General features: G+C 35.3%; 1 protein-coding gene and 1 long non-coding RNA gene across 2 annotated transcripts; both read left to right on the forward strand.

The window, feature by feature from the left end:
- LOC141781870 (uncharacterized) lies at positions 1–3,887 on the forward strand. Its single transcript, XR_012596968.1, has 4 exons — positions 1–677; positions 1,753–1,872; positions 3,341–3,419; positions 3,667–3,887. It is a non-coding gene; the product is annotated as an uncharacterized LOC141781870 (long non-coding RNA).
- Positions 3,888–4,795: 908 nt separating this feature from the next.
- LOC141781868 (CD209 antigen-like protein C) lies at positions 4,796–12,795 on the forward strand. Its single transcript, XM_074657809.1, has 6 exons — positions 4,796–5,164; positions 5,232–5,333; positions 5,969–6,142; positions 8,368–8,510; positions 9,137–9,246; positions 11,049–12,795. Exons 1-6 carry the CDS (start codon positions 5,095–5,097, stop codon positions 11,203–11,205), a joined length of 756 nt encoding a protein of 251 aa, XP_074513910.1. The 5' UTR covers positions 4,796–5,094; the 3' UTR covers positions 11,206–12,795.

A 12,795-nucleotide genomic window follows, 5' to 3' on the forward strand; every position in this document is an offset into this window, starting at 1 on the left:
CTGCTGGCCGACTAGGTTGTCTGGCTTCCTCCTACAGCCCAAAGATGTGCAGGTTGACCCTAAATTAGGCGTGAATGTTGTCCGTCTCTATGTGTCAGCCCTGTGACTGTCAGCTGGGATCGGCTACAGCTCCCTCCGTAGAGGACAAGTTACAGATTGATGAATGGATGAGTAAAAAGACACACCACAAGACCAACAATATCAGACAATCGGCACAAGACGTAACCTCGACCAAAACGATTTCAAGCGTCTGGGCCCTCATGACAAACCCGTATAAAGTTTCAGTCCCACAGATTCAGACTCATCAGTTCACTCTCCGCCGAGTGAGCACCCATCACACTCTCAGGAGGAAGAAAGCTGCTTCATCGTCACCATGAGGACTCTCTGGCTGCTGGCCTCTGCTCTGATTGCTGGACTGTTTGGCTCTTTATCTGCCACCCCCTTCCCCGTCCCCGTCCCTTACCATGCTTTCTGCCATTCAATCTGGTAGGTAAAGCTCTCTGATCTACTCCACAGGTTTTTTTTGTGTCATTAGAGAGGATTTTAAACATGAAAGTGTCCAAACTCTTTTCTTCTAAAGGCTCATTGCCGAGCCTTGTGCAGAAGTCAGCTCCAGACTGGTGCAACAGATTGAAGCCTTCAGCCTTCTGAGAGGCTGTGACGACTGTCAGTACACGGTAAGAACCAGTCTTCTGTTAACCCTCCGAGACCCACAATAGACCAGCTTTTAGTCTTTTTTTACGGGGGTACAGGGGGTCTTTAGGGGGAGATAGCAGGTTGACAGTAAATGTCACATAGAAGTGGTGTGCATCATCTGAAAGCTGAGAACCTGAAGATCAGATTTGAGATGCAGCTAAGCACTGTGTGTCAAGTTGTTCTAGTCATTAATCAGAAATAAACATGAATTACTTACTTAATTAGTTAATACACAGATATGGTGCTAAATTTAACCATTTTTTACCACTTGAGAATTGATAGAAATGATCAATAATCCCTCCAAAAATACCATATTAAGACACCAAGACCTTGAGGAACACCATAGAAAAAGCCATGATGTGATTTGGTGTCAAAAACTTTTGACATTTGGAGATTTCTGCAACAATTGCATTTTTCGGCAATTAGATAACGAGCACTTCTGTTGTGTAAACTGCTCAGAAACTTCCCTTATTGTCAATCTAGCTAGGAAAGCCATCCATCCTCTGAATGCTCTAGGTCCCTAGTTTGTGGCTGTAAAGTTTCACGAGGCTGTGATTATCCTAGAGGTCACCACAAGTCATTTTATACAGTGAGGTCAAGTTTCACTACAATGAAATGGCTCCTATGGGGACTAACATCATCACACATGGATACAGTTGGGCTCATTGGATCCACAATAGTCTCAGCTTTACAGTGATAACCAATTCATGTAATTCCAAGACTGTTTAGGGACCCCAGTATGCAGAAATATTCAAATATACCATTTTTAGAATAGACGGGAATAACATATTTATTCTGCATTAAAAAAAACTGCATGCGATTATCATAAAATGGGCATGTCTGTAAAGGGGAGACTCGTGGTTGGTACTAATAGATTATTTAAGTTTGCTAGTTTCATATGATATCTGTACCTTCACTATAGCTCTAAAACTGAACCTGCTACAGCCTCTGAAAGACAGTAAAGTCGGTCGGGATTGCAGGTCTCAAGGCATTACTGTACAGTAAATGGTGTTATAGATGATTAATTAATAATATGTATGTTGTTGTCTGTTCCAGCTTGTGTCCGCCACTCCTCTGAACATCAAAGCCAACCACACGTCCCCAAACAGCCTTCAGGCTGAGACTATAACCCTCACCTTAAGTCCCACCATGCTGCCCGTCGGCTGCCGTGTGTCTGTAAGTATCAGTGAAGCTCATTTTATAACAATGACCTTGATTATTCAAGGAGAGAAAAAAGAAGGAAAACATAATACAACATTTTGGCAACAGGGCATACTTATAAAAACTTCAATAACTTAATAGTTAATAAATTATATAATAACCATATGGATGATGCTGACATTATTTTTCTTTCTGTCAGCATTTCTTATGAAAAGAACAAATCATAAGTTTGTTCGTCTCTTTCAGAAGCAAATACACTTCCAGACTTCCTTCCTTCCTTGGAGATGTAAACCTCTAAAATCTGGTCAAAATTATAAAGTTTAAATTTTTTTTAAAAAGGCTCAGTCATTTTTTGAGCACGGTAGTTTTAAGCAAACATTACTCAAACTGGAGAAAATAGTGCACTTGTTGAGAGCCATCTGCAGCTGTGGATTAATACACATTTTAGTGCTCTAGTGAGTGGGATTTAAAAGCTGTTTTCAATAGTTTTTGGACAACAATGGAGCTAAATTATACAGTATATTTCTAGACTTTGGCTACACTTTGGTTTCGAGAATTAATTCATTGTTGGTTTTGGTCTTTTCATGGGATTTACTAATATACATATATAAAATAAGGCATTAATTACTGCATAATGTTGTATTATTTAAATATTTTATGTGACTGCAGGCTTAATGGTTTATTTTAGAGTGTGGGATTACAATCTAGCAGCTCAAAATTAAATTTTATTCAAGCATATAATGATAGATGATAGATGCGGCTTAAAAAAAAAAAGACAATAGGTTGACAGCAGCCAAGGAAATCCTGAGCTTAAATGTGGATTTGCAACACAGCTATGGAGGACGGAACCTAAATAAAAAACAAAAATAAATGAATAACGTTGAGTGACAGCTCCCTCATTTGCATAATGAGGCAGAAATACATAAAGAAAGGAATACAGGAATAAATATGTTTGTGGAAATAAATAAGGGGTGAAATGCAAAGGGAAAATTGTGCAGAAATAAATAAATACAGAAAATAATTACATACATTTAAAAATAAATAGAAAATAAAGGAAAATAATTATAAAAAATAATATATAAATAAATAAATAGAAACTAAGTGCAAAAATACATAAATAAAATGGAGAATTAAACAGAATAAATAAATAAGGAAATTAATAGATAAATACAGCACATAAATAAATACATTAAAACAGAAATATAAATTTATGTCACATTTAATTAATTAATTAATGGCCACATTTATTTTTAATATTATTTTTGTTACATTTATGACATTTATTAATTTCTTGAGTCATTTATTTATTCATTTATTTATTTATTCATTTAATTTTTTATTTTGGCAGGCTCCATCCTCGCTACACAGCAGATATATTACTCATTTTTAAAGCAGTTATAAATGAGTTGGGGATCATGAATAAAATCAGTTATGGTGTCTGAATGCCAGCAAAAAAAGTTTAATTCATGTATTTATTCATTAGGGTCAGTCCGTTTCCCTCAGTTGGACCAGCCGTCTTGACGGTGGCCTCAACTACTGCAACCTCTACAACCTGCTGGCAGGTGAGTTTACAAACAAGATTTTCTCATGTCTTTTTTTTTATCTTATGTAAACTTCAATGTCATCTTATTACTGTCATTTTGTTGTCTTTTTATAATAAAAAAAAACAACAATAAATAAATATATAGATGAATAAAACCAGTATGCTGCTCTGTGTTCTTTGTGCAAGAATAAGGAACATTTGGTCTGAATGTGTAAGGATCTAATTTCCATCCATCTGTTTTTGTGAATGAATGTTTTGGATTCTAGCGAGCGGACTCAACTCATCGCCAGGCTTCATGGAGATGACCAACGAGTGGGCTTGCGTGGGCTATTCGCTCTCCACCTGTAACGCCTAACAAGCTCAGATGATCAAATTACTTCTACAAACTTGGAGGCAGTTCCCAGCATTTTCATTTCTTGTTATTTAAACTGCTGTAATTCCTGGTGTTAATCAGTCTTCCTGATCTCAGCTGCAACTCCAAATGCTGCTGCATGAGATTAAGTCACTCCTGTTTTGACCATTCCTCCTTAGCTTCCAGTGAACCAGAGAGTTGATTTTAAAATCTTACTGTTTCTTCTTTTTTTTCCGCTGTTAAAGGTAAAGGGGGGTTTCCTTATCCGATGCAAGGGTCATAAAAGACAGAGGGTGTCGTATTCTGTATAGACTGTAGCCCATGAGGCAAACTTGTGATTTGCGATACTGGGCTATATAAATCAAATTGACTTGACTTGACTGTTTCTTCTTGCATCTCTCACCTTTTAAACCCTTCTGACATAAAGCTGTTGGCTGTTACACAGTCAATGCTGAAATGTAAGGGGGACCAAGCTTTTGCTGTTGTGGCCCCTAGATTGTGGAGCGGCATCCTCTTTTATATCAGTATTAATTGAAAGCCTTATACGTTCCACCGTAAAGGCCATTTTTATTTCCTGCATAACTACCTGTTTATAACAGTTACATAGGCTGCTGCTGATGTTGTACCTCGCCTTGAAAATTTTACTGAGACACAAAGCAAATATAAAGAGACACAAAACAACAACAAAGAGATTCAAAATAACTACAAATAGACTCAAAACGACTACAAAGAGACAGAGCAACTACAAAAAAAACTCAAAACAACTACAAAGACACACAAAACAACTACAAAAAGATAAAATAACTAGAAAAGAGACTCAACATGACTACAAAGAGACACAAAACAACAACAGAGACTCAAAATGACAACAAAGAGACTCAAAGAAACTAAAAAGAGACTCAAAACAACTACAAAGAGACACAAAGCAACTACAAAGAGACTCAAAACAACTATAAGGAAACATAAAACAACTACAAAGACACAAAATTACAAAAAGATAAAATAACTAGAAAAGAGACTCAAAATTACTACTTAGAGACTCAAAGAAACTACAAAGAGACACAAAGCAACTACAAAACAGACTAATATATCTGAAACAAACAATGAGTGTGGTGTCGTCATTTGGAGACAGATAGACAGACAGAGATTTGGGTGTGTCTGATAATAATGTTGCAGAGAGTTGCCATAAAGACTACTTTTAGCACATCTGAAACATGTGACTTCCTCAGAGGCAAAGCGTTGAGAAATTGAAACCAACAAGACTTCAGTCATCATTTACATATGCTGTAGTTTGTGCTGCAGAGCCGACCCTTCTAGGAAACAGTTGGTATTCTCATGAGCGATGGAGGAAATCTACATGAATGTTGAATATGAGAAGCCTGTTGACCCAGGACCTTCAACCAATCCCACAGGTAAGAGTGTTGAGTCAGTCTGTGTATCATCATCTGATCACTGTTGACTGTATTTCTCTGTGTTCAGGTCCCAGGAGCTCAGAGAGGAGATTTCATGGAGCTGTTGTTCTCTGTCTGGGTCTGCTGAGTGTTTTCCTGCTGGCTAAACTCATCAGCCTCGGTGTCCACTGTGAGTCTAAATCACATTCACAAGATAAAGTCAGACTAAACTTGTGCTTATAGAAGCATCCTTCTACTCTGAAAGATGTGCATGTTTTCCCTAGATATATCACTGTTAGGACGGAACATGCCAAAAAAAAAAATTCAATAATTTGTAATTATATATAAAAAAATGACTTGATAAATAAATAAATATTTCAATAAATGCAGCATGGAAAGTATAAAAAATAAATGTAGCCATTAATTAACTGATAAAATGCAACCTAAATTGAATTTATGTTTTAATTTGCTTCTTTATTATTTATTGTAGTAATTACGTTATTTATTTAGTATTTGTTTAATTTCTTTAAATGTAATAATTTTTAAATGTATTTATTTATGCATTTACTTTTATTTATTTTATATTTATTTTTAAATGAGTAAATAAGTAAATTTAAAAATAAATAAAAATAAATACATATATAAATAAAAGGGAAAATTAAACAGAAGAGCATATTAATAAGGGAAATTAATGAATTGCTACATTTATTTTGAATACTATTTTTGTTACATTTAATGACTTTAACCTATTTATTGAGTCTTGTGCAATACATGAATCCAGCAGGTGTTTTGAGTTTCTGAGAAATATATCTTGATTTATTTTAGACTCAACTCGTGGTTCAGATATAGATCTGTCCACTATCAAAGCCAACCTGACTGAGCGTCTCCAGGCCAGTGAAAACAAGCTGTCCTCCGTGTCTGCAGAGAGAGACCTGCTGAATGCCAGCCTCACTGAAAAGACTAAGGAGTTGGACAGGCTTCAGAGTTTGTCCAAAGAGAGTGAGTGCATTCATTTTGAATTAATAGTTTACATGCAAAGATTAACTCAGTGAATACTTTATGTCATTTGCATAGAGATGCGCCCTCTAAATGTATATGCCCTCTCAAACATTCACAAGATAATGTCAGACTGAACTCGTGCTTATAGGAGCATCCTTCTACTCTAGAAGATGTACATGTTTTCCCTAGATATATCACTGTTAGGACGGAACCTGCCAAAATAAAAAATAAATGTATTAAAAAATGACTCGATAAATAAATAAATAAATATGTAAAAAAATGCAGCAAGGATAATATTAAAAATAAATGTAACCATTAATTAACTGATCAAATGTGACATAAATTTATATATATGTTTTAATTTGCTTCTTCATTTATTGTATTAATTCCGTTATTTATTTAGTGTTTGTTTAATTTGTTTTAAATGTAATAATTTTTAAATTAATTTATTTTTGCATTTACTTTTATTTATTTATTTTATATTTATTTTTAAATAAGTGTATATGTTTATGTATTTGTGCATTTATTTATTTATTTATGCATGATTTTCCCTTTAAAATAAATACATATATACAAAAATAAATATAAATTAATTAAAAGATAAATAAGTAAATTTAAAAATCTAGTCTAAATCAGACATTTTAGGAGCATTATTCTGCTCATGTTTTATTAACATTTCTATTTTAGTTTTTCATTTATGTTTTGTTGTCTTGCCTATTATACCCTTATTGTCTCCTTCATGTATTCTTAGTGTGTTTTTGGTCTTCTTTTCTGGCTCATTTTCCTCTGTTTGTTTTCCATAAAAGTAACAAAGTACAAATACTTTTTTATTTCACTCCTACATTTTAACACAAATATCTGTACTTTATACTCCTTACATTTTCAAAACAGGCTTGTTACTTCAGTTATAATACATTCGTGAAACATTATTGTTTTTTGTTTTAGGGCTGTCAAAGTTGACGTGATTACGTGTTAATGCAAATTTGTTTTAACGTCACTAATTTCTTTAACGCAGCTTGTGATTTTTATGTTGTAGCAGGCTCAGTTTTAAAGCTATCGTGAAGATACTGGTATCATATTAAACTAGAAAACCTAGGAATCCATTGGTACCATTTTTTAAATTCTCTATGCAGTAAACTGAATATCTTTGAGTTGTGGACAAAACAAAACATTTGAGGACGTCATCTTGGGCTTTGGGAAACACTGATCCACATTTTTCACCATTTTCTTGGGGTGGAAGAAACACATGAGTATCGCGATATTATGATGTGTATCGATTCTCCAAAATGCTATATCGATTTTTAATTAACCTCTTTAGTAAACTAGAAAAACCTAAGGAATCCATTGGTGCCAACCATGTCATACTAGCTTGTTGTGAAGGATGTTAAATAACGCTCCAAAGTTACGCTAAATTTTGGCGAGGAAAAACTGTCATGGCCATTTTCAATGGTGTTTATAGCGACCGATAACGCCTATTTAATAGCCTGAAAACAGTCTAATCACCTCATATGATGCTAATTATCTGGTTCTGAGATCCTTTGATAAACATCAAACATGTCTCTTGGTTTATTTTAGACCACGACTCCATACGGCGTTCAGCTGCAGAGCTCGCCGCTATCAAAGCCAACCTGACTGAAGAGAGGGACCGGCTGAATGCCAGCCTCATTGAAACAACTAAAGAGCTAAAGAACAGTAAGTGTGGCACACAAACAGTCTCAGCTAGTGAAAATAGATCTACATCATGTGGGAATCTGTAATTTCAGTTCTGCAAAATATATCTAAAATCAACAGGTGTGACCTTGTTTTCACATTTTGACTGTTCAAAATCACTTCATCAAAGTGAAACTAAAAATCTTATTGGCTTCTGATTTACAGCTAGTTTATTGTGTTGAACCAGTCTTTAATAGGATTTTTGTCTATCTTGAATACTACTGTAGAACGCTGACATCCTGTTTATCATGATTGATCTGTGTGCAGGAAGGCAGGGGTGTTGCGTGGCTTTGTTGACACGTGTGACACCTTGTAGTCATGAGACAGCTATTGGTCTATTTGTGTTTAAGTACATTCGCTGTCCTGGCAGCACTGTTAAGCCACGATGATTCACGAAGCCACAATTAATAATGAATTACATATCTGCATGTATAAAATTGAATATCACTAAATGTGCATGTTAATGTATCTTTGGCACTTAACTCTGATTTTTAAAGTTTCATTGTTTCCTCCAGAGGGAGTTTGTCCTGCAGGATGGAGGGGGTTCAGTTGTGCCTGTTATCTCCTCTCTGAGGAGTCTGGTTCTTGGGAAAATGGCAGAGAGGACTGCAGAGAAAGAGAAGCAGATCTGGTGGTCATCGGCAGCTCTGAGGAACAGGTAGTGTGTAACGCTAACTTTTATACACAAATATATTAGGGCTGTCAATCGATTCAAATGTCTAATCGTGATTAATCGCATGATTGTCCATAGTTAATGGTGATTAATCTCAAATTAATCTCACATTCACAACTGTTCAAAATGTACCTTAAAGGGAGATTTGTCAAGTATTTAATACTCTTATCAACATGGGAGTGGACAAATATGCTGCTTTATACAAATGTATGTATATATTTATTATTGGAAATCAATTAACAACACAAAACAATGACAGATATTGATCCAGAAACCCTCACAGGTACTGCATTTAGCATAAAACAATATGCTCAAATCATAACATGGCAAACTGCAGCCCAACAGACAACAACAGCTGTCAGTGTGTCAGTGTGCTGACTTGACTATGACTTACCCCAAACTGCATGTGATTATCATAAAGTGGGCATGTCTGTAAAGAGGAGACTCGTGGGTACCCATAGAACCCATTTTCATTCACACATCTGGAGGTCAGAGGTCAAGGGACCCCTTTGAAAATGGCCTGCACAAAATTCAATACAAATACAAATACAATATATCTATAAACAAATAAAATCTAAATACTGTGACGTTATGTGTTTTGTGTTGAACAGATGTTCCTGTCTAACTTCACTGAGAGAGAAACTCAGGCTTGGATTGGTTTGACCGACAGAGTCGAGGAGAGGACCTGGATGTGGATCGATGGAGCTCCGCTGTCTCTAAAGTAAGGAAGAAATGTGCTTCACTTATACGATATAAACAAAAATACAAATATTACTGGAATGTATTTGTCACTATATATACAGTATATACTGTATGATGCAATGAGACAACTCTACCACTTTGCTGTTATATATTTTACCCAGTAAAACCAACAGATGGTGCAGTGGTTCTTTTAATCAGGCGTTTTTCTGCCATCTCCAGTCAGGAGGCAGTGATCTCCACATATACACACAGCTTTAGAGATGTCATTGAACATAATTAACATAGAAACATACTGTATAAACAGCTGTATTTTAATTTTCAACTGACCATACTGGATGACTGAGACACAATGTTGTAATACAAATACACAGCAGTTTGAAGACATCTCAGTGAATCACATTTAAAGTGTTAAAGGTAACATTTAAGACTCCTTCAAAAGAAAAAAAAGAAAAAAGAAACAGGATTTAGTTTTTGTGGTATTTGTGTACAAATATTAAAACATGAAGAGGAAATATTCAAAATATTAAGAAACATCACCAGATATTTAAGTGTCTTAAAGCAATATTTATTTATTTATTTGTTTTATATAAAAAAACTCTTATTAATTTATTCATTCATGTATTTATTTATTCTTGTATTTATTTATGTATTCATTCATTCATTTAGTTATCCATTTATTTAATTATGTATTCATGTATTATTGAGTCATTTATTTATTCATTTAATCATTCATTTATTAATTCATGTATGTATTTATTTATTTATTAATTTATTCATTCATGTATTTATTTATTCATATTCCTTTTTTTTATTTATTCATTTATTCATTCAAGTATTTATTTATTTATTTATTTATATGTTTGATATAGAAAACCTGTTAGCATACAGTTGCAGTTTATTGGAGGGGTTGTAGGACTCCAGAGTAACTCCTTACATTGATTAGAAATTTAGTAGTTGATACCAATACCAGTGAAATTCCATGCTTCTCGATACCAATCCGATACCACGGTAAAAAACAAAAGTAAAACAACAAATCCCATTTACTTCAACATCCACTCCTTTATTACATACTGGTTAGTGTTAGGAAGTTAAACAGGTCATAATTCTCTCTCTATTATCTGTCTTTACATTGCTGTGAAAACATCTCCTTCAAACAACTTTCTCACCAACAACTACATTTTACAAGATTACATTTGAACACATCATAGTAACGTTACAATTTACCTTCACTCAATTCTAATTTTTACTGAATAGAGCCTGAACGCTTCATAATGTAAATTAATGGCACGTCCCGTTAACAAGCTCTCGTCCTGCCGATTTCAACATTTATTTTGATTTGTTGTTCACAATGTAGCATCATCGATAGTGAGTTTACTGCGTCCCAAACAGTCTACCTACGGTGCCGTCATTTTTATTATACCAATAATACTTCGGTATAAGAGCAGCGTAATGTAATATAACAGATCAGCTGTTTGGCAACCAAAAATGGTTGCACTCTGGAGCCCTGAGTTGTGTTTGTTACCAACTAATGAATTTAATATTCGCTTGAATTGAGCTAAATGTTCCACTCTGTTCACCAGCTAGTCACTAACTTTGACTGTGTGATGTTTGGTGCTGAGCAGGTAGTGTACAGTCTGTGGGTTTATGACTGCAGTGGCTGGAAACGATGAACTGAATCCTGCTAAAACACTCTATAGAGCTGAGGGGAACTGAAGAGAGAACAAAAATATTGATGAATGCATTTTAAAACATACTAGTACACATCCAAGCAGCAGTCCTGCTGAATAGATATTAACAACGTCATTATTGTTGACCTGTTAGGTACTGGCTGAAAACACAGCCTGATAACGGTGGTGGACACGGCACGCTCGGGGAAGAGGACTGCGCCCATATCATAACTGGAGGGAACAATTTCAACAACTGGAACGATTTGTCTTGTAACACCAGAATGAGATGGATCTGTGAGAAAATGGTTTAGCATTGGTGCAGAATTAGTTTTGAGAATAAACGTTTGTAAATGTATTTTAGGATTGGAGACTATAGAGAGAGAAAGACATCATGGCTCAGTGAGGAAAATCATTTATAATTATATCATCAAACCACGCTTGTCTCTTCTTCATGAAACCTCTACCTACCTGACGAATGTTGTTATAATAATGATAACTTTATTTATATAGCACCTTTAAAGGCACAGACGCACCAAATCAACATCAGAGAACTAGCGGTGACAAAGGCCGACCCTTGCGTCGCCTCATGTCGCCGTGTATTGGAAAGCAATAAACAACAAAAAAACGATAAAAGGATGACATCAAATAAAAGCAAATCTGTAAAAATGTGCTTGAAGCAGTGGACAACCTCCGGGGTCTGAGAAGTGAAGCTGAAGTGCCTTAAACTTGCATTCTCTCTAACAGCCAGCAGGGGGAAACTCCTCTAGTTGCAAAAAAAGAAGTCTGGTTGTATAATCGGAATTAGAATGATCTTTATTGTCATTATACTCATTTTGCATTCTTCTGTCATTGTAGTTAAGAATAAAAACAAATAAATAAAAGCAGATTAAAAACAGTAATAGCAGCAAAAAGATTAGAACAAGTTAACACAAATTTACACATTTACAAATTTACAAAGGTTAAAAATAAATTATAAAAGTCTACCACGGTAAACATTGTAAACATGAGTTTACTGTCTCAATCGTTAGTTTCAAGTCTTCTTCAATACAGTATGATGTTCATTTAGTAAATGATGGTCCCATTTAGAGTCAGATAGACCATAAAGCAGGGGATGCTTTAGGGCGGGGCTACCTTGTGATTGACAGGTCGCTACCACGGCGTTGTCTGGTCTGGGAGTTGTCCGTGTTTTCGTATTAGAACTTTAACCGTTTCAGAGTGTGTTTTCACTTCATCAAAGTTAATTATAACCTTTTTGGTCGCCTAAAAACGTCTCAATCAGCGTTCGGTTGTAATTAGCTCCACCCTCTCGTGTCACTTCTGGTTGCAAAAAATCAAGATGGTGACGGGCAAAAAGCTGAACTCGAGGCTTCAAAACGGCAGTCCACAAACCAATGGGTGATGTCACGATAATAACGCGTTAATGCAAATCCTCTTGTCTCTCAGGTTCCATCAGGTAGAAATTTGAGGCTGAAATTGTCTGCCAGGCGTCCGAAACGGCTAAGTCCACACTGTCGTTGCCGTCACATGTTCTATTAAATGACTGTTCATGATTATTGATAGTAAGAAGGTAGGACGTACAGATAGCTTTAGCTCTTTTTTTTGCTATTTTTGTCAGCTTTTTTTGCAATTGGCTACTCACTTGCTCTGCCAGAAGATCTTCATAAACCATCTTGTAGTAAGGAGGAGAGCTCGGCAGCTCCCGTTTGGGGCAGCAGCGCCATGTCTTGTGTCTTCCACAACAGAGCTCAACAAAGCTCCAAACAACAATAAGAGGACCAATTATATAAAAGCCATATTCCTGGAAAAAAAAGAGAAAAGGGTCAACTTTAAGAGAGATGTATTTAATAATTCGAACACAAAGCACAACATTTTTCAGTAAATAAAATTGTTTTGGTTTAATA

The sequence above is a fragment of the Sebastes fasciatus genome, chromosome 14 (genome assembly GCF_043250625.1).
Source record: "Sebastes fasciatus isolate fSebFas1 chromosome 14, fSebFas1.pri, whole genome shotgun sequence".
Taxonomy (NCBI): Eukaryota; Metazoa; Chordata; class Actinopteri; order Perciformes; family Sebastidae; genus Sebastes; species Sebastes fasciatus.